The sequence below is a fragment of the Dryobates pubescens genome, chromosome 17 (genome assembly GCF_014839835.1).
Source record: "Dryobates pubescens isolate bDryPub1 chromosome 17, bDryPub1.pri, whole genome shotgun sequence".
NCBI classification, from domain to species: domain Eukaryota; kingdom Metazoa; phylum Chordata; class Aves; order Piciformes; family Picidae; genus Dryobates; species Dryobates pubescens.
The window spans coordinates 20,488,313-20,514,602 of record NC_071628.1 but is presented as its reverse complement, the minus strand read 5'-3'; the positions used below and the strand labels follow the sequence as shown (position 1 = coordinate 20,514,602).

At 65.1% G+C, this 26,290-nt stretch overlaps 1 protein-coding gene across 1 annotated transcript in view; it reads right to left on the bottom strand.

Annotated features, from left to right (window-relative positions):
- Positions 1–26,290, bottom strand: part of TRIP4 (thyroid hormone receptor interactor 4) — a 37,513-nt gene extending 11,223 nt beyond the window's left edge. The window contains exons 1-11 of the mRNA XM_054169008.1: positions 26,184–26,290; positions 25,098–25,264; positions 24,108–24,244; positions 21,706–21,930; positions 19,627–19,705; positions 16,399–16,528; positions 14,893–15,105; positions 13,338–13,455; positions 12,015–12,202; positions 8,807–8,931; positions 8,046–8,137 (exon numbers count right to left, since the gene is read on the bottom strand). Coding sequence (XP_054024983.1) covers positions 8,046–8,137; positions 8,807–8,931; positions 12,015–12,202; positions 13,338–13,455; positions 14,893–15,105; positions 16,399–16,528; positions 19,627–19,705; positions 21,706–21,930; positions 24,108–24,244; positions 25,098–25,264; positions 26,184–26,269 — 1,560 coding nt within the window. The 5' untranslated portion in view covers positions 26,270–26,290. The remainder of the gene's footprint in view (positions 1–8,045; positions 8,138–8,806; positions 8,932–12,014; positions 12,203–13,337; positions 13,456–14,892; positions 15,106–16,398; positions 16,529–19,626; positions 19,706–21,705; positions 21,931–24,107; positions 24,245–25,097; positions 25,265–26,183) is intronic.

Genomic DNA, 26,290 nt, shown 5'->3' with positions numbered 1-26,290 from the left:
CTGGCACCAGGCATGGCCTGCACTGGGCAGACCTGGCACCAGGCATGGCCTGCACCGGGCATGGCCTGCACCAGGCACACCTGGCACCAGGCATGGCCTGCACTGGGCAGACCTGGCACCAGGCAGACCTGGCACCAGGCATGGCCTGCACCGGGCACACCTGGCACCAGGCACGGCCTGCACTGGGCACACCTGGCACCAGGCATACCTGGCACCAGGCACGGCCTGCACTGGGCACGCCTGGCACCAGGCACGGCCTGCACTGGGCACACCTGGCACCAGGCATACCTGGCACCAGGCACGGCCTGCACTGGGCACACCTGGCACCAGGCACACCTGGCACCGGGCATGTCCTGCACTGGGCACACCTGGCACCGGGCATGTCCTGCACTGGGCATACCTGGTACCGGGCACGTCCTGCACTGGGCACACCTGGCACCGGGCACACCTGGCACCAGGCATGTCCTGCACTGGGCACACCTGGCACCAGGCATGTCCTGCACCGGGCACACCTGGCACCAGGCACACCTGGCACCGGGCATGTCCTGCACTGGGCACACCTGGCACCGGGCATGTCCTGCACTGGGCATACCTGGTACCGGGCACGTCCTGCACTGGGCACACCTGGCACCGGGCACACCTGGCACCAGGCATGTCCTGCACCAGGCACACCTGGCACCAGGCATGTCCTGCACCGGGCACACCTGGCACCGGGCACGTCCTGCACTGGGCACACCTGGCACCCGGCACACCTGGCACCGGGCATGTCCTGCACTGGGCACATCATCCTGGCACTGGGCTCATCCCTGCACCACATCCCAGGGCCTCAGAAGAAGGCCTCTGGATACATGCAAGGGAATGGAGCAGGAGCGGGGTGGGAGGCAGAGCAGCAGAGCAGGGTGGGAGGCAGAGCAGCAGAGCAGGGTGGGAGGCAGAGCAGCAGAGCAGGGTGGGAGGCAGAGCAGCAGAGCAGGGTGGGAGGCAGAGCAGCAGAGCAGGGTGGGAGGCAGAGCAGCAGAGCAGGGTGGGAGGCAGAGCAGCAGAGCGGGGTGGGAGGCAGAGCAGAAGGGCATGGGGTGGGTGGCAGAGCAGCAGAGCAGGGTGGGAGGCAGAGCAGCAGAGCAGGGTGGGAGGCAGAGCAGCAGAGCAGGGTGGGAGGCAGAGCAGAAGGGCATGGGGTGGGTGGCATCCCCCCTGGGAGCTGGGCAGGGATTGGTGACTGTGGGGCAGTGGGCTCTGCTCCTCATTCCTACCTCATACCTGTCAGCCCCAGGTAGCAGGTAATGAACTCCTACCCTGGCATCTTCTCCTCCTCCAGAGGCCAAGTGCTCAGCAGCCAGCTAGAAAATGTTTCTCCAGCAGTCTGCAAAGGGGCAAAGCAAGCTGGAAGCCTGTGGCAGGCAGGGAGAGGCCTGCAGAGCCTGGCTGCAGGAGCCATGGAGCCGCCAGCAAGGAGAGCTGACACTCACCCAGATGGGGGGCTGCCAACTCCCCCACCTCCAGCTCAGACACCACCAAGATCCTGCTCACAGCTACCCCCCAGACCTGCCTGGGTACAGCTGCAGCCCAAGCTCTCCAGCCTTTGAAGCTCAGCCATGGGCTCTGTGGTCCAGCTGCAGGACTTACTGGATGTAAAGAGGGAAACATTTTCAAGAGCAGCCTCCAGGAAGTGCTGTGGCCAAGCTGCAGCTCTCCTTCTCACTTTCCCCAGGAGCACTGTGCTGTAGCCTTGTTCCCACACCTGTGGTCCCAACAGTGGTGGTCCCCAGCACCCTGCTGGGGAAGCTCCAGCACAGGAGGTTCCAGCTCAGCATGAGGAGAAACTTCTGCCCTGTGAGGGTCCCAGAGGCCTGGAGCAGGCTGCCCAGAGAGGTGGTGGAGTCTCCCAGCCCTGTCTGGATGTGTTCCTGTGTGCCCTGTGCTGGATTCTCTGCTCCTGCTCTGGCAGGGGGGTTGGACTGGAGGATCTCTTTGGGTCCCTTCAAACCCCCGACACCCTGTGAGCCTGTGCTCCAGCCCACTGTCCCCAGCCAACCTTCACCCTCCAGGGCACAAGGTGACACCCAGCTGGCAGCAGGCAGCACCAGCTGAGCCAGCAGGCCCAGGTTTGCAGCTGCTCTGTGCCACCTGCTCCTAACTCAAACCTCCAGTTCTGGCAAGAGGTTGCAGGGCATGCAAGAGCCTCAGCCCAAGCTCTGCTCACCCTCCTGGCACAGTCTTGCACCACACTTTCAACTTGGAGCAGGTTGGCAGCCAGCACTCTGTGGACAGTGTGATGGAGAGCAGCCCTGCTGGGCTTGTGGGGGGCTGATGGGTGAGAAGCTGGAGGCAGCCTGCCCTGGGCTGGTCCCCAGTGCCCTGGGCAGCAGGGGCAGGGAGGGGATTCTGCCTCTGCTGTGCTCTGCTGAGACCTCCCTGCAGTGCTGGGGCAGCTCTGGAGCCCTCAGCACAGACAGGGAGCTAGTGGAGCAGGGCCAGAGGAGGCCACAGCAGTGCTGGCAGGGCTGGAAGCCCTCTGCTGTGAGGTCAGGCTGAGAGTTGGGGGGGTTCAGCCTGCAGAAGGCTCCAGGGAGACCTTGAAGCACTCCAAGGAGTGCTTCAAGAATGATCAGAGAGCTGGGGACAGCCTTTGAGCAGGGCCTGTGGTGAGAGGACAAGGAAGGGATGGTTTGAACTGCAAGAGGGAGACTCAGACTGGAGAGAAGGGAGAAATGTTTGACACTGAGGGTGCTGAGAGCCTGCCCCAGGCTGCCCAGAGAGCTGGGAGCTGCCCCCTGGCTGGCAGCACTGCAGGTCAGGTTGGTTGGGGCTCTGAGTGACCTGATCTAGTTGCAGAGGTCCCTGCTGGCTGCAGGGGGTTGGGCTGGATGACTTTTAAAGGTCCCTTCCAAGCGAAACCACTCTGTGATCCTCTCCTCAGGAGCCAGCCCTCTGCCCCAGCAGAGGCCAAGCAGCTTTTCGGCCCACCACAAACACAACATTTTCCTAAGCAGAGAGCCCAGAGCAGCTCCAGCTTCCTGGCAATGCCTTTTTTTCTCCTGTCCAGCCTGAGGCAGAAGCAGGCAGCACAGCAGCCTTGTGAACACAGAGCCCAGGAGCTCCAGAGGCCGGAGCAGAGGGGAGCAGGGGCTGGGGAAGGGATCGGTGCTGCCGCTCGGCCAGGCCCAGCGGAGAGGCAAAGCAGAGCTGCAGAGAAACACAAACAAAGGGCCAGAGCCAAACTTTTGTTTGAAAGGCTGTCAGGTCTAGACTGCAACGTGTGAGGAAGGAAGAGCTCCGCAACCCCACAGCTGCTAATGGTTATGGAGTTGGCAACCCAAATGGCTTTGTTAAAAGCAAGAGAAAAGGGCTTAGAGAGGGGGAGAGAAAAGAAAGGAAGAGCAGAGGCAGCTCAGTGCTTTGCTATTGAGGTTACAAACCACAGCCTTGATGCATTGTTGCAGTCAACATCCTCCCTGCTGCTCCTGAGAGCTTACAGCTGCTGCTGGCAGAGCAGGCTGCTGGCACCGGCTCCCCCCTGCCAGGCTGCGGGAGGAATGCTGCCCAGCCCCTTCCCTGCCCCTCCTTCCCGCAGCCCTGCCTGCCAGGCCCTGCCTGCTCTGCCCCTGCCACGCCTGGCTGCCACTCAGGCAGCTCCAGACAGGGCAGGCTGGCATCCAGCCCCTGCAGAGCATCCTGCAGCCTGCCAGCCCCCCGGGCCCGGCCGGGCCGCCGCTCCCGCGCCGCACTCGGATGCAAAGGGCAGGGGAAGCAATTAAACCCTAATCAGTAATAACAGCGCTTGGCAATGGAGAGGGAGTGCTCCAACTGCTGCTGCACTCACATTGGCAAAGGCTGAGGAGGCTGCCAGGGCTCCAGAGCTCAGGGAGGCCAGCAGGGGCTGGCTGCACCCCGACCCCGAAGCGCTGTCGCAGGACCTGCAGCCAGCAGCGCCTCACCGCGGTTCAAATCCTGGCCTGAGGAAAGCCCTGCCCGAGGTGAAGCAGCAGGGGAAGGGCCTCAGATGTTTATAGAGCTCCTGCCAGCCAGCAGGGGAAACTGGGTGGATTGGAGGAGCGTTTGGTGGTGTGGTGGGATCAGTTGGAAGGGGTTTTCATCAGCCCCTGGGGAGGAGAGTCAAGAGGGACGAGGAGAAGAAACCAAGACACCCAAACCCTGCTGCGGGCAGGGACTCGGAGACCCTTGGAAGAAACCTCAGAGACCATCTAGTGGCAACCCCCCTACCCTGCCCACGGCAAGGGGGCTGGAACTAGATGATCGTCACCTCCCACCAGCCCAGGCTGCTCAAGGCCTCAGCCAGCCTGGCCTTCAGCACCTCCAGGGAAGGGGCAACCACAGCCTCCCTGGGCAACCTCTGCCAGTGTCTCTCCCCACCCTCACTGCCAACAATTTCTTCCTCCCCTCCAGTCTAAGACTCCCCTCCTCAAGCTTCAATCTACTCCTCCTCATCCTGTCCCTACAAGCCCTTGCAGAAGATGCTGGTGGCTGCCTCCAGGCACTGATCCAACCCCACCAAGGCGATGGATCTCTCCACCAGGCTCCACACCCGAGGCAGCAGCCACTGGGGCTGAAGCCAGCAAGGCCTCAGGCAGCTACCACAGGGCCTGGGGTTTGCAGCTGCCAGCTCCCCCCCAGCACTTGGGGTCACAACTAGAGGGTGGTCAGAGGCACAGCTGAGGGGAGCTGGGGGAGCTCCAAGCCGCCGGGGGGGGGCTGTGGGGCAGCTAAGCAGCAGCCAGGCAGGAGGCTGGTTGTACCTGACCCTTGGATTTGGGATTAAAGACAACCCAAACACCAAGGAGGTGGCTGAGCATCAGTGACCACATCTGAGAGGAGAGGGGAAAAAAGCCCTGCAGGCCAGCTCGCTGCCTGGCTGGCTGAACTGGTAGCAGAGGCTAAGTCCACAGTCATCATTAATTAAGTCATAGGCTTCAGCCTTGGCTTCCTTTGCTCCCTAGGGTCTAGGGAAACCAGAGGAGAGGGCAAGCCAGCCTCTATCATTTGATTTCTTTGGCATGTTAATGCATTCCTAAATTAATCATCCTCAAGTGACAATCTCCCCTTCATCTTAACAGGCTGAGCAGTGGCCTCAGTAAACCTGCTGGCTCACGCAAGGCAGCTGGAGCCCTCCAAGAGGCTCTGATGAAAACCAAAGCCCTTCACAGAAGGGGAAAAAAAACCCTCCCCCAGCTCTCCCCAGCTGTAATCCAAACCAGCTGCTGGCCTCTGCTCCTGCACCCATGGACCTAAGGGGGCTTCAGGTGGTGAGAAACCAAAGCAAGCATCACCCCCGGGTCGCTGCGAGCCGGAGCGGAGCCCAGGGCCGCTCGGCCTGGCAGCAGGCAGCATGCCAAAGGCAAACCCATCCTAGCAGAATTCAGGCCCTGGGAGGTTCAAGGGCCTCCCACAGGCTATCACCCACAGTCACAGGGATGGCTGCAGGAGGCAGATTCACAGAATGGGTTGGGTTGGAAGGGACCCCAAAGCTCAGCCAGCTCCAGCCCCCTGCCATGGGCAGAGACACCTCCCGCCAGCACAGGCTGCTCAGGGCCTCACCCAACCCTAACCCACTCTGCAAAGTGCCAATAGCTCCCTGCTGGCTCCAGAGCCTGGCCAAGCCCAGCCAGCACTGTCCCTCATGTCCCCAGCCAGCACTGCTGAAGTCACTAACACCTCAGGCAGGCCAAGCAAGGCAGCTCCTTGCTCTGCTCCAGGTGTGGCTGACGTCAGCCCTGCAGCGAGGAACAAGCTGCTGTCAACGCTCACATCTCAACCAGGGAGCGGGGAAAAAAGCCCCAAACTTTCCAGGTCACCTTTGGAGGGGAACAAAAGGATCATTCTGGGCTCACCAAGGCTTTTTGGGTGGCTGCCAGGAAGAGAAGGAAATGAGCCCAGCGTGCGCCTCCAGGAGGTGGAAGACGTGCAAAGCTCAGCTGGAAACACTGAGGCTGAAGAGCTGCACCAGCCACCCACCCACCCTGTGCAGCAGGGGCTGCACCCAGAAAGCTTCTGCTGCAGACACAGCAGGGGACACTCAGTACCTGCTCAGGACTTCCCCACCTGACAAGAACTTCCACTCCCGGAGCAGCTTCGATCCGAAGAGCTACAGCTTACAGCGGGTGGGAAGGGACCCCCCGAGGTCACCTCGCCCAGCCCCCTGCAGTCAGCAGGGACCCCTCCAAGCAGGGCAAGCTGCACTGGAGCACAGCTTTGAGCAGGCAAATGTGGTGTCAATAACCCCTGGCTGGAAGTGCTGCTCCACTGCCCATGTGGGCAAGGCACCCAGAGGAGCGTCTGGAAGCCGTTCCCCCAGCGAGCGGCAGGACTGCGGCCAGGGCACTGCCAGCGGATGTGACACTGCCTCTGACCACAGGGACAGCTCTGCTCCTCCTCTGCTCCCTGCCAGCTGCCACACACAAGGCCCTGCTCTGTCAGCACTTCTCACACAGCCCTAAAGAACAGGCTGCCCAGGGAGGTGGGGGAGTCCCCATGGCTGGAGGTGCTCCAGAACCCTGTGGCCATGGCAGCTGGGGCTGTGGTGTGGTGGCCATGGCGGGGCTGGGCTGAGGCTTGGCCTGGCTGAGCCTGGAGGCCTTCTCCAGCCCAAACAGTCCTCTGATTCTGTGATCCACAAACCACTTCACTGACATCAGATGGGCACAGGGCAGAGCTGCAAGAGTGACTCCTCTGAGGGGGTTCCACCAAGGGCAGGCTTCCACCTCTGGTGACAAGAGGCACACAGCAGCAGCCCCTGAGCATAAGACAAGTGCCTGGGGCCAGCAAACTGGTGGGAAGAGCTGAGAGAAGGGAGCTAACTGTGGGGCTCCCACAAAAGGAACTCCAGAGCAGCTTCCAGGCTGCAGGAAGCTGGCACAGCCCTTTTAGTGAGGCCTGGATCCCCAGAGAAAGAGAAGGAATGGCTAGAGGGAGGAAGGAGCTGTCAGAGAGCAGCTCTGGGTTCTGCAGCACCATCACTGCCGGCAGGAGGAGGACACAAACCTCCATTTCAGACCAAACTGCAAGCTGATGGATGCCACAGATGACAAACCCTGCCCTGGTGTCCTCTCCTCTCTCCCACAGAAGGCCAAACACTGCTGCAGATGTCCCTGCACTGCAGCCCCAAAGCTCCCTCTGCTGCTCCGGCTCTGACCTCTCCTCCTCCCATCTGCCACTCGGAGAGGAGAGCTCAGCAGAGGCTCTTCCCTCCCCTCCAGCTTCCAGGCATCCCTCCTGCTAACAGCCTCACAGGCTTCAGGGAAGCCAGAAGAGCACTTTGTGGGGAACAGCCTCCTGCTGCTGCTGCCTCTCCAGCTCTTCATGGCAAGAAGATCCTCATCAGCCTCCTCCTGCCCAAGCAATCCATTTACTCTGCCTTGGACTGCTTCCAAGCCCTGCAGGGGCTGGTGGCTCCCATCAGACCAAGCCTGACTGGCACAAGTCAGCAGCCAGGAAACTCTCTCAGAGCTGAGCTGGTGCTCAGTGCAGGCTTTGGAAGGGAATCAGAGAACCACAGGAGTGGCTTGGGTTGGAAGGGACCTCAGACACCAGCCAGCTCCAGCACAGGCTGCTCAGGGCCTCATCCAGCCTGGCCTGAAACACCTCCAGGCAGGAGGCAGCCACAGCCTCCCTGGGCAACCTGTGCCAGTGTCTCCCCAGCCTCACTGCCAAGGATTTCTTCCTCCTCTCCACTCTCAGTCTCCCCTCTCCCAGCTCAAAGCCATTGGCCCTCAGCCTGGCCCTCCCAGCCCTTCTCCACAGTCCCTCCCCAGCTCTCCTGGAGCCCTTCAGCTGCTGGGAGGCTGCTCTGAGCTCTGCCTGGAGCCTTCTCTTCTCCAGGCTGCACAGCCCCAACTCTCCCAGCCTGGCCCCATAGCAGAGGCTCTCCAGATCTTTTATGTGGCCTCCTCTGCACCCATTCCAAGAGCTCCTTCTCTCAACAGTGCCTTCAAGCCTCCACTCAGTGTCTCCTCTAGAGCACCTCATGGCTGTCCTTTGAACATCTGCTGGCTACCAGCAGCTTGCCAAGGTGCCCCTGTGGCACTCACCTGCTCCTTGAACTGCTCCTGTGACAGGCAGTCAGCCACATCCACACAGCCCAGCAGGCACCCTGAGGGGTAATCACTTGGAAACTCCACATCTGCAGCAAAAGAAAGACCTCTTCAGGGGCTCCCACCCCCAGAGCTGCAGGCTGCCCACCCCTAGGTGCCCTGCCCTGCTCTCCCCTCCATGCACTTCCAGCCCCTGAGGCAAGAGAGAGCAGGCAGCAGTTCTCACAGCCCATCCAGCTGCTGCTCACCACCCCAGGACTGAGCTTGGCAGCTGTCATTCTTGCTGCACCTCTCCCTGCTTGGCTCCTGAGGGAGGAACACAGAATGCAGGAAGAGCTGAGGGAGCAGAGCCCTGCTGGCTGAGGTGCAGGAGCCCCACACAAGCAGGCAGGGCAGCCACCAGCATCCTTCCCACCCACCCAGGAAGCTCTTCCACCTCACCTCTGCCAGCTCAGGAGACACAAAAAGCCTTCCACAGCCCTGGAAGCAGGCTGAGGCAGGAGCCACTTCCCATGCAGGCAAAGCAGAGTGTCACTGCCTGAGCCAACAGCCAGGAGCAGCGCTCTGCTGTCAGAAGCCATGGCAGAAGCCTGGCTCTGGGCCTGGGGTGGGTGAGCAGCAGAGGATGGAGGCAGGCAGCCCAGGGAAGGCAGGGAGGGGGTGAAAGAGCAGGGGCAGCTCCCAGCTGCTCAGCAGAGAGGGCTCCCTGGCACAGCTCAGCCCTGCCTCCAGGCAGCCAGCCAAGCAGAGCACTTCACCTTCCTGCAGCAGCAGTCTGTAGGTGGCCTCCAGCTCCGAGATCTCCTGGGCGGAAGGGCTCCGAGCAGTGGCTGCGATCCACAGGCGCCCTCGGTGGGAGCTGTACCAGGTCCTGCCCTCCACCCTGCAGGGCACAGCAGAGCTGAGGCCAGCAGCACCCCCCCAGGGCACACAGCCCCTCCTGCCCTGCCCCAGGCCAGCTCCTGCTGCTGGGCCTGGCCATGCCCCTTGCAACTCCAGGGACCTGGCAGCAGAGGAGAGCTGCGCTGGGCAAGGAAGGAGGGCAGCGGCAGAGGCTCTGCCTCAGAGCAGGGGCTGCAGGGGGCACCGCTGGGCATGGGGCAGGGGCTGCAGGGGGCACTGCTGGGCATGGGGCAGGGGCTGCAGGGGGCACCGCTGGGCATGGGGCAGGGGCTGCAGGGGGCACCGCTGGGCATGAGGCAGGGACTGCAGGGGGCACCGCTGGGCATGGGGCAGGGGCTGCAGGGGGCACCGCTGGGCATGGGGCAGGGGCTGCAGGGGGCACCGCTGGGCATGGGGCAGGGGCTGCAGGGGGCACCGCTGGGCATGGGGCAGGGGCTGCAGAGGGCACTGCTGGGCATGGGGCAGGGGCTGCAGAGGGCACTGCTGGGCATGGGGCAGGGGCTGCAGGGGGCACCAGTGCCCTACTGGGCATGGGGCAGGAGCAGGGGCTGCAGGGGGGGGCACCGCTGGTGCGGGGGGGGGGGCACTGCAGGTGCGGGGGGGGGGCACTGCAGGTGCGGGGGGGGGGGCACTGCAGGTGCGGGGGGGGGCACTGCAGGTGCGGGGGGGGGGGCACTGCAGGTGCGGGGGGGGGGCACTGCAGGTGCGGGGGGGGCACTGCTGGTGCGGGGGGGGGGCACTGCAGGTGCGGGGGGGGGGCACTGCAGGTGCGGGGGGGGCACTGCTGGTGCGGGGGGGGGCACTGCAGGTGCGGGGGGGGGGCACTGCAGGTGCGGGGGGGGGCACTGCTGGTGGGGGGGGGCACTGCTGGTGGGGGGGGGCACTGCTGGTGCGGGGGGGGCACTGCTGGTGCGGGGGGGGGACACTGCAGGTGCGGGGGGGGGCACTGCTGGTGCGGGGGGGGCACTGCTGGTGCGGGGGGGGGACACTGCAGGTGCGGGGGGGGGCACTGCTGGTGCGGGGGGGGGGCACTGCAGGTGCGGGGGGGGGGCACCGCTGGTGCGGGGGGGGGCACCGCTGGTGCGGGGGGGGGCACTGCTGGTGCGGGGGGCAGCTGCTGGCCTTCCTGGGCCACCCCGAGGCCTGTCAGCTCTGCAGTGCCCCTAGCTGGCAAGGGCAATGTCTCTGCCCCCTGCACTGAGCAGGGCTGCAGAGGGCAGGAAAGGCCAAGGCAGGTTGGCTCTGAAGGGGAGCAGAGGTGAGGCCCATGCTGGGCTGGAGGCATCTGCAGAGCCTGCTTGCCAGCCCAGAGCAGGAAGGGGCTGCAAGGGCAGGGAGCATGGCCTGGGGCTTTTATGCCACTGTTGGCTCTTTCTGAGGCACAAAGAGAGCAGCAGAACCTCTTTCCCTTTCCAGCTGATGTCCCCCAGGCTTCAGCCCAACTCTGCTGCAGCCTCTCTGCCTCTGCCCCCTGCAGCTTCCAGGTGAGCTGCAACAGCAGCACTGAGCTGGGCAGCTCCTCACACAGGGGAGGAGCAGGGGAGGCTGCTGAGCCTGCAGCTACCAGCAGCTCTCTGGCACTGCACAGAACCCCCTGAGGAACACAACTTCCACCTCCCCTACTGTCCTGAAGGGCTGCAGGAGAGCTGGGGAGGGACTGTGGAGAAGGGCTGGGAGGGCCAGGCTGAGGGCCAATGGCTTTGAGCTGGGAGAGGGGAGACTGAGAGTGGAGAGGAGGAAGAAATTGTTGTGAGTGAGGGTGGGGAGAGACTGGCACAGGTTGCCCAGGGAGGCTGTGGCTGCCTCCTGCCTGGAGGTGTTTCAGGCCAGGCTGGATGAGGCCCTGAGCAGCCTGTGCTGGTGGGAGGTGTCCCTGCCCCTGGCAGGGGCTGGAGCTGGCTGAGCTCTGAGCTCCCTTCCAGCCCAACCCACTCTGTGATTCTGTGACCATGAAGGACCTCCCAGCCTGCCTGCACCAAGAGAGACATCACTGCTCTGGGTGCCAAGCAGAGCCATGCCCTGCCCTCCAGCAGTGCCAAGGGGCTGGCAGGAGCAGGCAGGGGAGGGCTCAGCCAGGGCCTCCCGCAGCAGCCTGCTCAGGGCCTCAGCCAGCACCCTGCCTGTGCTCAGCACACACTGCCCACAGCACCCCTGGGGCTGCCACTCTGAGGCCAGGCTAAAGGAGCCTGCAGCTGGCACAGCTCAGCCTCACAGCCTTCTTGCCCTGCACTGAAGCAGCTCTGAAACCTGTCCTCCTCAAGAGGAACCTTCCTGTCCTGCTGCACTCAGCCAGCCTCAGCTGCTTCCCCAAGCCTCCTGTCCTGCTCTGAGCCTCAGCAGAGCCTCTTCTGACAGCTGCTGGCACTGCCCAGCTCAGGTTCTGCTCACTCAGGCACTTGCTGAAGCTCAGGGCAGCCTGGCACAGCCAGGGGCTGCTCCTGGCAGGGAGAAGCTCTTGGGCAGAGTCACTGCCAAGGGCTGGCCTGCAGAAAGGCTCTGTCTGAGACTTGCTCCTGGGCACACCAAGGGCACTGCCACGCCTGGTGCCACACCTCTGCCACACCTGGAGGGGCAGGAGGGCAGAGGTGGCAGCTGCAGGGAGCAGCAGACAGGACAGGTGAGCCTCAACTGCCCCCCAAGGGACTGCAGCCCACGGAGGGCATCTGCAGGAGCCAGCTGAGGTCAGGCCCCTCCCATCCCCATCCCTGTGCTCCTCAATCCAGCTCCACAATCCAGCTCCTGAATCCAGTTCCCATCTGCTGCTGAGCCCAGCCTGGGCCTTGCCCAGTCCCTGGCCCCAGCACCAGAGGTGCCAGTGGTGCCCTCTCTGCCATCAGGGCTTGGGTTCCATGCTGCTTTGTGGCCCCTGGCTCTCTTCTCCTCTCCACCCCAGCTGGCTCAGTTCCTCTCCCAGCCCCTCAGGCTCTCTCCCTTCTTGCCTCCGGGAAGCAGAGGGCCGAGGGAGAGCCTCTGGCGCGCGGCTGGGGCCCAGCCTGCCCCTGAGCCTCGGCACTGCCGGAGCAGAGCCGGCCAGGACACCTCCCAGCCCGGGCCCCCCTTTACCTTTTGATGCCTCTGACGAGCAGGGAAGCCCAGGGCTGGTGCATGCTGAGGCACCAGCCCTGGTCCGAGATCTCCTGCAGCTCGCGGTCCTGGATGCGCAGCCGGCTGCGCCCCGCGCCGGGCTCCGTGCCGGGCTCTGCGCCGGGGCTGCCTCTCCTCACCGGCACCAGCCCAGCCTGCTCCACCCACTGCAGTGCTCAGGAGAAACAGCACCGAGGTTAGCAGCTCCCCAGGAAGCACAACAGCTCTTCCTCACCTCAGGACAAAGGCATCGCTCTGAGCGGGAGCCCTCCCTGGCGACCTCCGGCTGCTGCCACGCCAGGAGCCGGCAGCAGAGGCAGCGCAGCCCTGAGCTGCTCTGGGCAGCGCTTCATGGCCCTGCAGCAGCCCTCAGCACGGACAGGGACCTGGTGGAGCAGGGCCAGAGGAGGCCACAGCAGTGCTGGCAGCCCTCTGCTGTGAGGCCAGGCTGAGAGCTGGGGTGGTTCAGCCTGGGGAAGGCTCCAGGGAGAGCTGCTGGTGGCCTCTCAGTACATTAAAGGGTGATCAGAGAGCTGGGGACAGGCTTCTGAGCAGGGCTTTGGAGCACTTTGAGTTGTGACAGGACAAGGGCCACAGGTTTGGAACAAAAAGAGATTCCAGCTGGGGAGAAGGAAGAGATTTCTGTGCTGAGGGTGGTGGAGACCCTGCCCCAGGCTGCCCAGAGAGGAGACAGCTGCCCCATCCCTGGCAGCAGCGCAGTCAGGCTGCCTGGGGCTCTGAGCAGCCTGCTCTAGCTGCAGATGTCCCTGCTGGCTGCAGGGGGTTGGGCTGGATGAGCTTGGAAGGTCCCTTCCAAGCCAACCCAGGCTGTGGCTCTGTGGGTTTAAGGAGCAGCTCTGCCTGTGGCTGTCTCAGAGCACCCCCAGCACGACTCCAGCTTCTCCCACACACCCCCAGCCTGCAGCACCCAGAGCTGGGAATCACTCCCTCCAGGTACTCCCTGCCCACCAGCAGCCCCAGGATGCCAGTGCAGCCAGGGGGCAGACATTGTGCCCTTGGCAACTGCGCCAGGAAAGGCTCAACAGAGAGCTGGCAGCGTGGCAGAGCCTCCTGCAGAGGAAGCAGGAGGCTGAAACAGCAAGGAGCCAAACCTGCCAGGAGCAGGGAGCAGGCCAGGGCCTGGGCAAAGCCTCCCTGTGCCCAGCTCAGGGGGGTAAGAAGGAGCTCACAGGCATGGCTGAGGAAGGAGCTCCCACAAACAGGCTGGGATTTACAGCTCTAGAGCTCAGCTGCCCCACAGTTAGTCTTTGGTGTGGAATAAACCTCTGCCCCCCCACTGACCAGAGGAGCAGGCTGGAGCAGCCTTGGATTCACCAGGACACCACAGCTCTCTGCCTCAGGGCTCGTGGCTGGCTGGCTGAGGGTGCCACAATGAATGGCTTCAATGGTCTCATCCAGCCTGCAAGAGACAAAGAGGGGCTGTGAAACTTCCCCGCCAGCCCCAGCAGTCCCTCCCTTTACCCACACCCACAGCCCTGACCCAAAGCACTCTGGTGCCACCTCCAGCTCCTGGCTCACTCTGACTCCAGGCCCTTCTGGGCTGCAGGAACTCAGCCTGCTTTGAACCTCACATCACAGCACCTGGAAGCCCTTTCAGATCCTCCAGCCCAACCATTACCTAACTCTGCCCAGGCTGGGGCTAAGCCATGGCCCTCAGCACCACAGCTGTGCCTCTTGGAAAGCCCTCTGGGGATGGGCATTCAGCCACCTCCCTGGGCAGCCTGGGGCAGGGCTTGGGAACCCCTGCAGTGAAGCAGTTTCTCCTCATGTCCAATCTAAACCTGCCCTGGGGCAGCTTGAGGCCACCTCCTCTCATCCCATCACTTGGGAGATGGCTCCCAGGAGAGCTTCTGGTGGCCTTCCAGGAGCTGCAGGAAAGCTGGGGAGGGACTTTGGAGGGGGGCAGGGAGGGATAGGGGTCTGGGACAGCTCTGAGGGGGGCAGGAATCAGGCTTGGGGCAGGGAGGCAGCAATGGGCACTGGCAGCCCAGAAGCTGAGCTGCCCTTGGCCTTCTGGGCTGCCAGTGCCCATTGCCAGAGGTGGAGGGAGAGGATCCAGAGGTGGAAGAGGTGGAAGCCTCCTGCCTGGAGGTGTTTGCAGCCAGGCTGGATGTGGCTGTGATCAACCTGCTGTGGTGTGAGGTGTCCCTGCCCATGGCAGGGGGGTTGGAGCTGGCTGAGCCTTGAGGTCCCTTCCAGCCCTGCCAGCTCTGTGACTCTGTGGTGGGCTCCTGCAGGCCTGGGATCAGACCCTGCCTGGGAAGTGAGGAGCTTGCTCAGACCTCAGCATGAGGAGGAACTTCTGCACTGTGAGGGTCCCAGGGGCCTGGGGCAGGCTGCCCAGAGAGGTTGTGGAGTCTCCCAGCCCTGCCTGGATGTGTTCCTGTGTGCCCTGTGCTGGATTCTCTGCTCCTGCTCTGGCAGGGGGCTTGGACTGGGAGCTCTCCAGAGGTCCCTTCCAGCCCCTAACCTGCTGTGGGCTGTGAGCTTCTCTCTGAGCACTGCCTGACTGTGGTCTCTCTGCTAGTTCACTGCTTCCTGCTCTTTGGCATCAGGGAAAGGAGCTGGAGGGCAAAGCCTCCTCTGGAGAGCCTCCAACCCCCCCAGCTGTGCTCCTGGGTGCCCTGCCCTGGGTGCCCTGCCCTGGCAGGGGGCTCTGGCTGGCTGCTCTGTGAGGTCCCTTGCAAGCCCTGCAGCTCTGTGGGTGTGATGGCACCGCAGGCTGCCTGGCCCTCTCCAGAGGTCCCCTCCAGCCCCTAACCCGCTGTGGGCTGCGCCGGTTCCACACCGCCCACCCGCGTGCCGGTGCCCACGGCGCCCCCCCGCGGTGGCTCACCGGCTGTGGTAGCGCTGGGGGGCGCTGTCCTCCAGCACCCTCCTGCCGGCGAAGTCCAGGCTGAGGGTGGCGGCGCGGCGGGCGGCGTGGCGCAGCTCCCGCAGCTCCTGCTCCCGCCGCCGCAGCGCCTCCCGCTCCCGCCCCGACAGCCACTGGTTGGAGTCGGCCGCGAAGTAATCGCACTCGTCGTCAATCACCCGGGTGCGGCGCACGCTGCCGGGGCAGGGCGGCGGTCAGCGCCGGGGCAGGGCCTGCCCCAAGCCCCTCCTGCCTCCCCCTGCCCCACGCCCCGGCCCTGCCCCAAGCCCCCTCCTGCCTCCCCCTGCCCCACGCCCCGGCCCTGCCCCAAGCCCCCTCCTGCCTCCCCCTGCCCCACGCCCCGGCCCTGCCCCAAGCCCCCTCCTGCCTCCCCCTGCCCCACGCCCCGGCCCTGCCCCAAGCCCCCTCCTGCCTCCCCCTGCCCCACGCCCCGGCCCTGCCCCACGCCCCGGCCCTGCCCCAAGCCCCCTCCTGCCTCCCCCTGCCCCACGCCCCGGCCCTGCCCCAAGCCCCCTCCTGCCTCCCCCTGCCCCATGCCCCGGCCCTGCCCCAAGCCCGCTCCTGCCTCCCCCTGCCCCACGCCCCGGCCCTGCCCCAAGCCCCCTCCTGCCTCCCCCTGCCCCACGCCCCGGCCCTGCCCCAAGCCCCCTCCTGCCTCCCTCTGCCCCACGCCCCGGCCCTGCCCCAAGCCCGCTCCTGCCTCCCCCTGCCCCACGCCCCGGCCCTGCCCCAAGCCCGCTCCTGCCTCCCCCTGCCCCACGCCCCGGCCCTGCCCCAAGCCCGCTCCTGCCTCCCCCTGCCCCACGCCCCGGCCCTGCCCCAAGCCCCCTCCTGCCCCACGCCCCGGCCCTGCCCCAAGCCCCCTCCTGCCTCCCCCTGCCCCACGCCCCGGCCCTGCCCCAAGCCCCCTCCTGCCTCCCCCTGCCCCACGCCCCGGCCCTGCCCCAAGCCCCCTCCTGCCTCCCCCTGCCCCATGCCCCGGCCCTGCCCCAAGCCCGCTCCTGCCTCAAGCCCCCTCCTGCCTCCCCCTGCCCCACACCTTCCCCCTGCCACCTCCTGCTCTGTGCCTGTCCCACACCTCCCTCCTGCCTCCCCCTGCCCCACACCACCCCCTGCCCCACGGCCCCCTCCTGCCTCCCTCCTGCTGCCTGCCCCACACCTCCCCCCTGGCTCCCCCTGCTCTCTGCCTGCCCCACACCTCCCCCCTGGCTCCCCCTGCTCTCTGCCTGCCCCACACCTCCCCCCTGGCTCCCCCTGCTCTCTGCCTGCCCCACACCTGCCCCCTGGCTCCCCCTGTTCCCTGCCTGCCCCACACCTCCCTCCTGCCTCCTCCCTGCTCTGCCCAGGGGCTCACTGCTTCCACCACTGCTCAGGTGTCTGCAGCCACAGCTCAGGTGTTAGGAGGAGGTCTGTGAGGTTGCTGTGAGCCTGGCAGGGCCCTGATGCTCTTGCACAAGAGCTCCTCACCTTGTCCTGTCAAACTCCAGCAGCTTGTCTTTGTGCTTCACAGCCTGCTCCAGGCCTGCCTTCAGCCTTGCTTCCTCCCCAGGCAGCAACTCTTTGCTCCTGGCATCCAAGTTCCCTGAGCCCTCAGCACCTGAGAGGGGAAAACCCAATCACAGCTCCACACTCAGCTGTTCACAGCCCAGCCCTGGGGGAGCCTGGCTGCAAGAAATGTCCCCAGAGCCAGGGGCTACCCAGGAACCAACAGCAGCATTCCACACCCAGCCCAGCACCCTCCCACAGCAGGCCCCAGCTCCACTTTGCCCTCCAGCTCCTTTCCCTGATGCCAAAGAGCAGGAAGCAGTGAACTAGCAGAGAGACCACAGCCAGGCAGTGCTCAGAGAGAAGCTCACAGCCCACAGCAGGATAGGGGTTGGAAGGGACCTCTGGAGAGCTCCCAGTCCAAGCCCTGCCAGAGCAGGAGCAGAGAATCCAGCACAGGGCACACAGGAACACAGCCAGGCAGGGCTGGGAGACTCCACAACCTCTCTGGGCAGCCTCTGGGACCCTCACAGGGCAGAAGTTGCTCCTCAGAGCTTGGTCTTGGATTCTCCTTCACCCTACCCTAACAGTTTGGGGCAGCCCAAAGCACTTCCATCACCAAGCACAGGCCTTGAGCCCCCTCCCAAGAGCCTCAGGGCTGTCACCTTCACAGAGAGGCTCTTGCTCACAGCAGAGGGCTGGCAGTGGCCAGCAGGCACAGAAGCCTCCAGCCTGCTGCTGGCCAGGCCTCCTGCAGAGGAGATCCTCCCCCAGGACCCTGCAGCCCAGCTGCTGGGAGGGATGGGGACAGCAAGCCCCAGAAGCCACCACCCAGAAGGACCTGGGCAGGCTGCAGAGCTGGGCCCAGGATAACCTCCTGAGGCTCAACAAGGCCAAGGGCAAGGTCCTGCAGCTGGGGCAGGGCAATGATCCAGGCTGGGCAGGGACTGGCTGGAGAGCAGCCCTGCAGCAAAGGCCTTGGGGGTGCTGGGGGAGGAGAAGCTCCACAGGAGCCAGCAGGGAGCACTTGCAGCCCAGAGAGCCAAGCAGAGCCTGGGCTGCAGCCAGAGAAGTGTGGCCAGCAGGGCCAGGGAGGGGATTCTGCCCCTCTGCTCCACTCTGCTGAGACCACAGCTGCAGCTCTGGGGCCAGCTCTGGAGCCTCTGGGCCAGGAAGGCTCTGGAGGGGCTGGAAGGTGTCCAGAGCAGGGCCAGGAGGAGGAGCAGAGGGCTGGAGCTGCTCTGCTCTGGAGACAGCCTGAGAGAGTTGGGGTTGTGCAGGCTGGAGAGGAGAAGGCTCCCTCCTAGGGAGGGATAGGGGTCTGGGACACCTCTGAGGGGGGCAGGAATCAGGCTTGGGGCAGGGAGGCAGCAATGGGCACTGGCAGCCCAGAAGGCCAAGGGCAGCTCAAGCTGCCCTTGGCCTTCTGGGCTGCCAGTGCCCATTGCCAGAGGTGGAGGGAGAGGATCCAGAGGTGGAAGCCAGGCTGGCTGTGGCTGTGAGCAGCCTGCTGTGGTGTGAGGTGTCCCTGCCCATGGCAGGGGGCTTGGAGCTGGCTGAGCCTTGGGGTCCCTTCCAGCCCTGCCAGCTCTGTGGTTCTCTGCTTCTCTCTCTTCCCCTGCCTGGCAAGGGGCCAAGCCTCCAAGCCAGAGGGCACACAAAGGTCTGAGCCAACCCACAGTGGAACAGCCCCCACTGAGCTCCACAGGAGCCACCACTCAGGGGAGCACCTTCACCTGGGTGCCACCAAGGAGCCCTGGGGTTGATGCTCCTCAGTTTTTCCCCTCCCAGGACAAAGCTCTCTCCCACAATTCTGGCCAGCAGCTGCACCACAGCAAGAGCTGGCAGGGGCAGAAGGGAAGAGCAAGGCAAGAGGGAGGCAAAGGGGAGCCTGAAGCACAGCAGGATCTCTGAGGGCCCACTGTGATCAGCTGCTGCCCCCAAGGACCTCCTAACAGCTCTGGAGAGCCCAGAGCAGACCCTTGCCCAGCAGAGTGCTCTGGCTGAGCCTGGCTGCACTTCAGCTGAAGCCACCCAGCCCCACCATGCCCTGGGCTTGGCTGGGGGGCTGCCTGACACTGCCTCTTGCTGTCCTTGCCTCTGCTCCTGCTTTGAGCTCCCAAGAGAAGTGTCAGACAGCAAGAGGCACCAGAGAACACCAATCACCAGCAGCAGCTCTGCAGAGCCAGCACAGCACCTCAGCTTCCACAGCACACACTGCAGGTAGGGCAGGGAGCTCTCCAGGGGACACCAAAGTGCCCTTCTGGCCAAGAATTCAGCCAAGGGCATCCTGGAGGGCAGCAAGAACCCTGTGGCCAGCAGCTGGAGGGAGGCTCTCCTCCCTGCTCTGCTCTGCCCTGCTGAAGCCACAGCTGGGATACTGTGTCCAGGTCTGGGCTCCCCTGCTCAAGAGGGGCAGGGACTTGCTGCAGAGGGGACAGCAAAGGGCTGCAGAGCTGCTGAGGGCTCTGGAACAGCTCTGTGAGGAGCTGTGAGAGTTTGAGCTGTTTAGGCTGGAGAGGAGCAGCCTGAGGGGGATCTGATCAATACTTCAGGGGTGAGTGTCAGCAGGATGGGACCAGGCTTTGCTCCTGCCCTGGCAGAGGGCTTGGGCTGGAGGATCTCTCTGGAGCAGCCTCACAGGGACAAAGTTTTCCCTCCTGTTCCCAGGACACCTCCTCTGCTCCAGCTTGCCCCCAGTGCCCCTTGTGCTGTCCTTGGCCATCCCTGAGCAGAGCCTGGCTCCAGCCCTGCACATCTTCAGCCCCAGCTCACAGCTCTGTGAGGAGGAAAGGCTGAGAGCCCTGGGACTGCTTGGTCTGGAGAGGAGCAGCCTGAGGGGGATCTGATCAGTGCTGATCAATACTTCAGGGGTGAGTGTCAGCAGGATGGGACCAGGCTTTGCTCAGTGGTGCCCAGGGACAGGACAAGGGGCAGTGGGCACAGGCTGGAACAGCAGAAGGAGGAGGAACTTCTGTGAGTGCAGGGTGCTGAGCCCTGGGGCAGGCTGCCCAGAGAGGTGGCAGAGTCTCCATCCTTGGAGTCCTTCAGAACCTGCCTGGATGTGCTCTGGGTGCCCTGCTCTGGGGGCTCCTGCCCTGGCAGAGGGCTTGGGCTGGCTGATCTGCACAGGTCCTTCCCAACCCCTGCCCTCTGGGGGTCTGGAAGCAGTGGGACTGATCACCCCCCAGCTGTGCCACTGCTGCTGACCTGCCATGAGCTTCTTGAGCAGCTTCTGGCTCTTGTTGGAGTCACGCTGGAGGATGTCCTGCTCCTCTTTAGTGCACACCTGAGGGAGAAGCAGCAAAGCAGCTCTTAAGAAGGGCACCCCAGGCCTGAGCAGCTTCAGAGGAGTGGCCAACAAGCTGCTCAAAATGGCCAAGGTAGCTCACAGCTCCTTCCCTCAGGGGCTGTCCCCACAGGGAGAAGCCCAAAAGCTCAATCCCTACAGAAAGGTGCAGCTTGGGCCTTCTGGGCTCTGTGGGTGAGCTCAGGGGACCCCAAGAGGAGGAGAAAGGCTCAGAACCTCCCTGAGCAGCTGAACAACACTTCACGTGGAGGTCCTCTCTCTTGGTTGGCCACTTGCAGCTAAACAAGACCTCTAAACCTCACTCAGTCACAGAGCCACCCAACATCAGTATGTGAGGGGTGAGAAGGGACCTCCAAAGCTCATCAAACCCAAGCCCCTGCCAGAGCAGGACCAGCCAGGTCAGCTCACACAGGAATGCTCCCAAACAGGGCTGGAAAGTCTCCAGAGGAGCAGAGCAGACCCCAGGGCCAGGGCAGGCTCCAGAGGAGCAGAGCAGACCCCAGGGCCAGGGCAGGTTGTTTCCTGAGCATGTCAGGAGCCTGGAGAGCTTGGAGCTGCAGGGGGGCTGGCAGGGTGAGGGCAGGGCGAGGGCAGGGTGAGGGCAGGGCGAGGGCAGGGTGAGGGCAGGGCGAGGGCAGGGTGAAGGCAGGAGGCAGGGCGGGGCAAGGGCAGGAGGCAGGGCGGGGCAAGGGCAGGAGGCAGGGCGGGGCAAGGGCAGGAGGCAGGGCAGGAGGCAGGGCAAGGGCAGGAGGCAGGGCAAGGGCAGGAGGCAGGGCAAGGGCAGGAGGCAGGGCAGGAGGCAGGGCAAGGGCAGGAGGCAGGGCAGGAGGCAGGGCAAGGGCAGGAGGCAGGGCAGGAGGCAGGGCAAGGGCAGGAGGCGAGGCAGGAGGCGAGGCAGGAGGCGAGGCAGGAGGCGAGGCAGGAGGCGAGGCAGGGCAAGGGCAGGGGGCAGGGCAGGGCGAGGGCAGGGGGCAGGGCGAGGGCAGGGGGCAGGGCGAGGGCAGGGGGCAGGAGGGAGGGCAGGGCAAGGGCAGGGCGAGGGCAGGGGGCAGGGCGAGGGCAGGGGGCAGGGCGAGGGCAGGGGGCAGGGCAAGGGCAGGGGGCAGGGCAAGGGCAGGGGGCAGGGCAAGGGCAGGGGGCAGGGCAGGGGGCAGGGCAGGGGGCAGGGCAGGGGGCAGGGCAGGGGGCAGGAGGCAGGGCAGACTGGGGGCAGGGTGAGGGCAGGGGGCAGGGTGAGGGCAGGGCAAGGGCAGGCGGCAGGGCAGGCTGGGGGCAGGCTGGGGGCAGGCTGGGGGCAGGCGGCAGGGCAGGCGGCAGGGCAGGCCGAGGGCAGGGCAGGGCGAGGGCAGAGGGCAGGGCGAGGGCAGGGCAGGGCAGGGCGAGGGCAGGGCAAGGGCTGGGGGCCGGGCAGGGGCAGCTGGGCAGGGGCAGCCGGGCTGGGGGCGGGCAGGCAGGGGCAGCCGGGCAGGGGCAGCCAGGCTGGGGGCGGGCAGGGACAGCCGGGCTGGGGGCGGGCGGGCAGGGGCAGCCGGGCAGGGGCAGCCGGGCAGGGGCAGCTGGGCTGGGGGTGGGCAGGGGCAGCCGGGCAGGGGCAGCCAGGCAGGGGCAGCCAGGCAGGGGCAGCCGGGCAGGGGCAGCCGGGCAGGGGCAGCCGGGCTGGGGGTGGGCGGGCAGGGGCAGCCGGGCAGGGACAGCCGGGCTGGGGGCGGGCGGGCAGGGGCAGCCGGGCAGGGGCAGCCGGGCAGGGGCAGCTGGGCTGGGGGTGGGCAGGGGCAGCCGGGCAGGGGCAGCCGGGCAGGGGGTGGGCAGGGGCAGCCGGGCAGGGGCAGCCGGGCAGGGGCAGCCGGGCTGGGGCAGCCGGGCTGGGGCAGCCGGGCAGGGGCAGCCGGGCTGGGGGCGGGCAGGCAGGGGCAGCCGGGCAGGGGCAGCCGGGCAGGGGGTGGGCAGGGGCAGCCGGGCAGGGGCAGCCGGGCACTCACCAGCGCGCCGCAGGTGAGGCAGGGCCCGGAGCCCTCCTGCTGGCAGACGATGCGGCCGCAGCGCAGGCAGTTGTTGAGCAGCCGGTGGCGCTGGGCCAGGCACTCGCAGGGGTGCCTGCCGGGCAGCAGCACTGCCAGCCGGTCCTGGCCCTCCCTGCTGTACAGGCTGACGAACTTGGCCTTCCTCTTGGAGCCGCCGGCCGGCCCCGCGCCGCCCTCCTGCGCCTGCCGGGCACACACACACACACAGAGAGGTTGGTGCCCAGCAGAGAGCCAGCAGCCAGCCCTGGGCAGGGCCAGGCAGCCTGCAGTGCCAGCACACTCACAGAACTGCAGGGCTTGCAAGGGACCTCACAGAGCAGCCAGCCAGAGCCCCCTGCCAGGGCAGGGCACCCAGGAGCACAGCTGGGGGGGTTGGAGGCTCTCCAGAGGAGGCTTTGCCCTCCAGCTCCTTTCCCTGATGCCAAAGAGCAGGAAGCAGTGAATTAGCAGAGAGACCACAGCCAGGCAGTGCTCAGAGAGAAGCTCACAGCCCACAGCAGGTTAGGGGTTGGAAGGGACCTCTGGAGAGCTCCCAGTCCAAGCCTCCTGCCAGAGCAGGAGCAGAGAATCCAGCACAGGGCACACAGGAACACATCCAGGCAGGGCTGGGAGACTCCACAACCTCTCTGGGCAGCCTGCTCCAGGCCTCTGGGACCCTCACAAGGACAAAGTTTTCCCTCCTGTTCCCGTGGCACCTCCTCTGCTCCCCTTGTGCTGTCCTTGGCCATCCCTGAGCTCCAGCCTCCCCACACTGCCCTGCCCATCTTTATCAGCAGCAGTGAGGTCACCCCTCAGGCTCCTCTGCTCCAAGTCCCAGCTCCCTCAGCCTGCCCTCACAGGCAGATGTCCCACTCCCACACCCCAGGCCAACAGCAGGACAAGCTCAGGTCTGCCAGACGAGGGCCAAGCAACCCAAACAAAGCAAGGCCACAAGGACATTGCTGAGCCAGCTGCTGGGACTGCTCAGGTCTGTGTGGCAGGATGCTGCCAGCCCTCAGGACCTGCAGGGACAGCTCAGGGTGCTCAGCAGCTTCACACAGCAGCTCAGCTCCTCCCAGAGTTATTCATGGAATGGTTCCCTTCCAACCTACTGCAGACACAGACACACACAATCACAGAACTGTTTGGGCTGGAGAAGGGAGGGATAGGGGTCTGGGACACCTCTGAGGGGGGGCAGGAATCAGGCTTGGGACAGGGAGGCAGCAATGGGCACTGGCAGCCCAGAAGCAGCCCAGCTCAGCTGCCCTTGGCCTTCTGGGCTGCCAGTGCCCATTGCCAGAGGTGGAGGGAGAGGATCCTGCCCCTCTGCTCTGGGGCAGCACAAGAGAGCCCTGGAGCTGCTGGAGAGGCTCCAGAGGAGGCCACCAAGAGGAGCAGAGGGCTGCGCAACCTCCAGGCTGGGAGAGTTGGGGCAGTTGAGCCTGGAGCAGAGAAGGCTTCAGGCAGACCACAAGGAGCAAGCAGGCTCCCTGCCAGCTTCTGCCAGCTAATTAAGAGGCTTGGGGGTTAATGAGCACCTCCAGACACCCAGCCCATTTCCTGTGACATCTCCTTTGATGGCACCAGCTAGGCCTTAGGCTTGGAGACTCATCTCAGCTTGAACTCAGCACACCCTGGCCTAGGTCATGCTGCTCTGGAGGGGAGAGGTGTCCAGGAGCAGCCCAACAGTGGCCATTCAGGAAGGCCTCTGCTGGGCTTCAAGAGGTGTTCACAGAACCAGAGACCTCTTTGGGCTGGAGAAGGCCTCCAGGCTCAGCCAGGCCAAGCTCAGCCCAGCCCCACCATGGCCACCACACCATGGCCCCAGCTGCCATGGCCACAGGGCTCTGCAGCACCTCCAGCCAGGGGGACTCCACCACCTCCCTGGGCAGCCTCTGCCAGCCCCTGACCACTCTGGCACCAAAGGAATTCTTCCTCCTCTCCAACCCAAGCCTCCCCTGGCACAATTCCAGGCCAGCTCCTCTCCTGCTCTCACCTGAGCCTAGGGAGCAGAGCCCAAGCCCAGCTCCCTGCAGCCTCCTCTCAGGGAGCTGCAGAGAGCAATGAGGTCTCCCTCAGCCTCCTCTGCTCCACACCAACCCCCCCCAGCTCCCTCAGCTGCTCTTCTCCAGCCCTCTTCCCCAGCCCCTTCCCCAGCTCTGCTGCCCTTCTCTGGCCCTGCTCCAGCCTCTCAGTGTGCTGCTGGCAGTGAGGAGCCAGAGCTGCAGCCAGCTCTCAAGCTGCAGCTTCCTTCCCCTCCTCCTCTCATTATTCACCCCACAGACACAGTGGGGGTTGCAGCAGGGCCCACCTGAGCCCCTCCTCCCCCTCACTGCCTCCAGGTGAGCAGAGAGCTTGCTGAGGGAGGACCCCACACTCACCTTGGCCAGGTCCAGGGGGGTCTTCACGTCCTCAGCCTGGGGGCCGGGCTGGGCCTGCGCAGGCAGCTCCTGCTTGTTCCGCCCTTTGCGCTTGGCCTTCCGCGCCTGCTCCGCGGCCCGGGGAGCCCCTGCTGCCTCTGCAAGGGAGGGGGGCACAGAGAGCCTCAGAAACACAGCCCCTGGGGCATGGGGAGGGGCTGTGTGCTGCCACAGCCAGCAGAAAGAGAGCCAGGCACGGGCACAGGTGGCACTGAGTGCCCACTTCGCCAGAGGAAGGAGCCAGGCTGAGGCTCCAGCAGGAAGCAGAGGCTTAACCAGACAGCAAAGGCTTCCAAAGGAAGCAGCCCTGAGGAAAAGGACTTGAGGGGACTGCTGCTTGAGAAGCTGGCCTGGAGCAGGCAGTGGGAGCCTGCAGCACAGGAGGCCAAGGGCAGCCTGGGCTGCATCCAGAGCAGTGTGGCCAGAGAGGACCCTGCCCCTCTGCTCTGCAAGACCTCACCTGGAGGGCTGCATCCAGCTCTGGAGCCCTCAACACAGGAGGCTCCAGAGGAGGCCATGAAAATGCTCAGGGGCTTGGAGCAGCTCTGCTCTGAAGCCAGGCTGAGGGAGCTGGGGGTGTTCAGCCTGGAGAAGAGAAGGCTCCAGGCAGACCTCAGAGCAGCTTTCCAGTGCCTGAAGGGCTCCAAGCAGGCTGCAGAGAGACTGTTCCCAAAGGCCTGCAGGGCCAGGCCCAGGGGCATATGGCTTCAAACCAGAGCAGAGCAGATTGAGATTGGCTGTGAGGAACAAGTTCTGCAGCAGGAGGCTGCTGGAGCACTGCAGCAGGTTGCCCAGGGAGGGGGCTGAGGCTCCAAGCCCTGGAGATGTTCAAGGTGGGGCTGGACAGGGCTGTGAGCAACCTGACTGCAGAGCGGGGTTGGACCAGATGACCTCTGTAGGTGCCTCCCTGCCCAGGGCACTGTGTGCCCCCTCCCTGCCCAGGGCACTGACCCTCCTTGTGGCAGCAGGCAGGCAGGGGCTGTGGGGGCAGCTGGGAGGCCTGGCGCCAGCGGGCCAGCAGCTCCTCCACGAAGAGGCTCTTGCTGCCCTGGGCGCCCTGCAGCAGGTCCAACACGTACTCCCGGATCTCCTCCTCGTCCCTGATGGACAGGATGTACCTGCAAGGGGAGGGGAAAAGGCAGAGAGGGGCTTTATGCTGGGAGGAAAGCAAGGCTCTCATCACACAGGCAGGCAGCTGGTCTGGCCTCCTCTGAGCAGGGCTCTGCGCTGGCAGGATGGGGGGCAGGAGGCGGCTTTGAGGACAGGCACTTTGGGAAGCCACCTGAGGGACTGGAGGTGACAAAGGGAGTCATGGATTGACCTCAGAGCTCAGCCAGCTCCAGCCCCTGCCATGGGCAGGGACACCTCCCACCAGCACAGGCTGCTCAGGGCCTCATCCAGCCTGGCCTGAAACACCTCCAGGCAGGAGGCAGCCACAGCCTCCCTGGGCAACCTGTGCCAGTGTCTCCCCACCCTCACTCACAACAATTTCTTCCTCCTCTCCACTCTCAGTCTCCCCTCTCCCAGCTCAAAGCCATTGGCCCTCAGCCTGGCCCTCCCAGCCCTTCTCCACAGTCCCTCCCCAGCTCTCCTGGAGCCCTTCAGCTCCTGGGAGGCTGCTCTGAGGTCTGCCTGGAGCCTTCTCATCTCCAGGCTGCACAGCCCCAACTCTCCCAGCCTGGCCCCACAGGGGAGGCTCTGCAGCCTCTGCTCATCCTGGTGGCCTCCTCTGGACTCTCTCCAGGTACTTCTTAATATCTCTGCCCCTTCCTACAAAGCCATGTCAAAACCCCCACTCCCTCTGCTCTGGTGGGAGGGGAAAGGAAGGTGAGAGGGGAAAGGAAGGGGGAAGGAGAAAGGAAGAGGGAAGGGGAAGGAAGGGGGAAGGGGAAGCAAAGCCGGAAAAGGAAGGGGGAAAGGGATGGGAAGGGAAGGGAAGGTGTCGCTGGGCCCCGGCGAGGCTCTGCACTGCGGGACACCCAGGGAGGGTCTCGCTGGGCCCCGCTGCAGCCCCCGCCCGGCCCCGGCCCCGCTCACCTCACCACCTCCTCGCCCACGTCCAGCCCGAAGTCTCCGCGCAGGTGCTGCACGCACCAGGCCAGCAGCGCTGCGGGCGCCGCCATCTTCCCGCGGGGGAAGGGAAA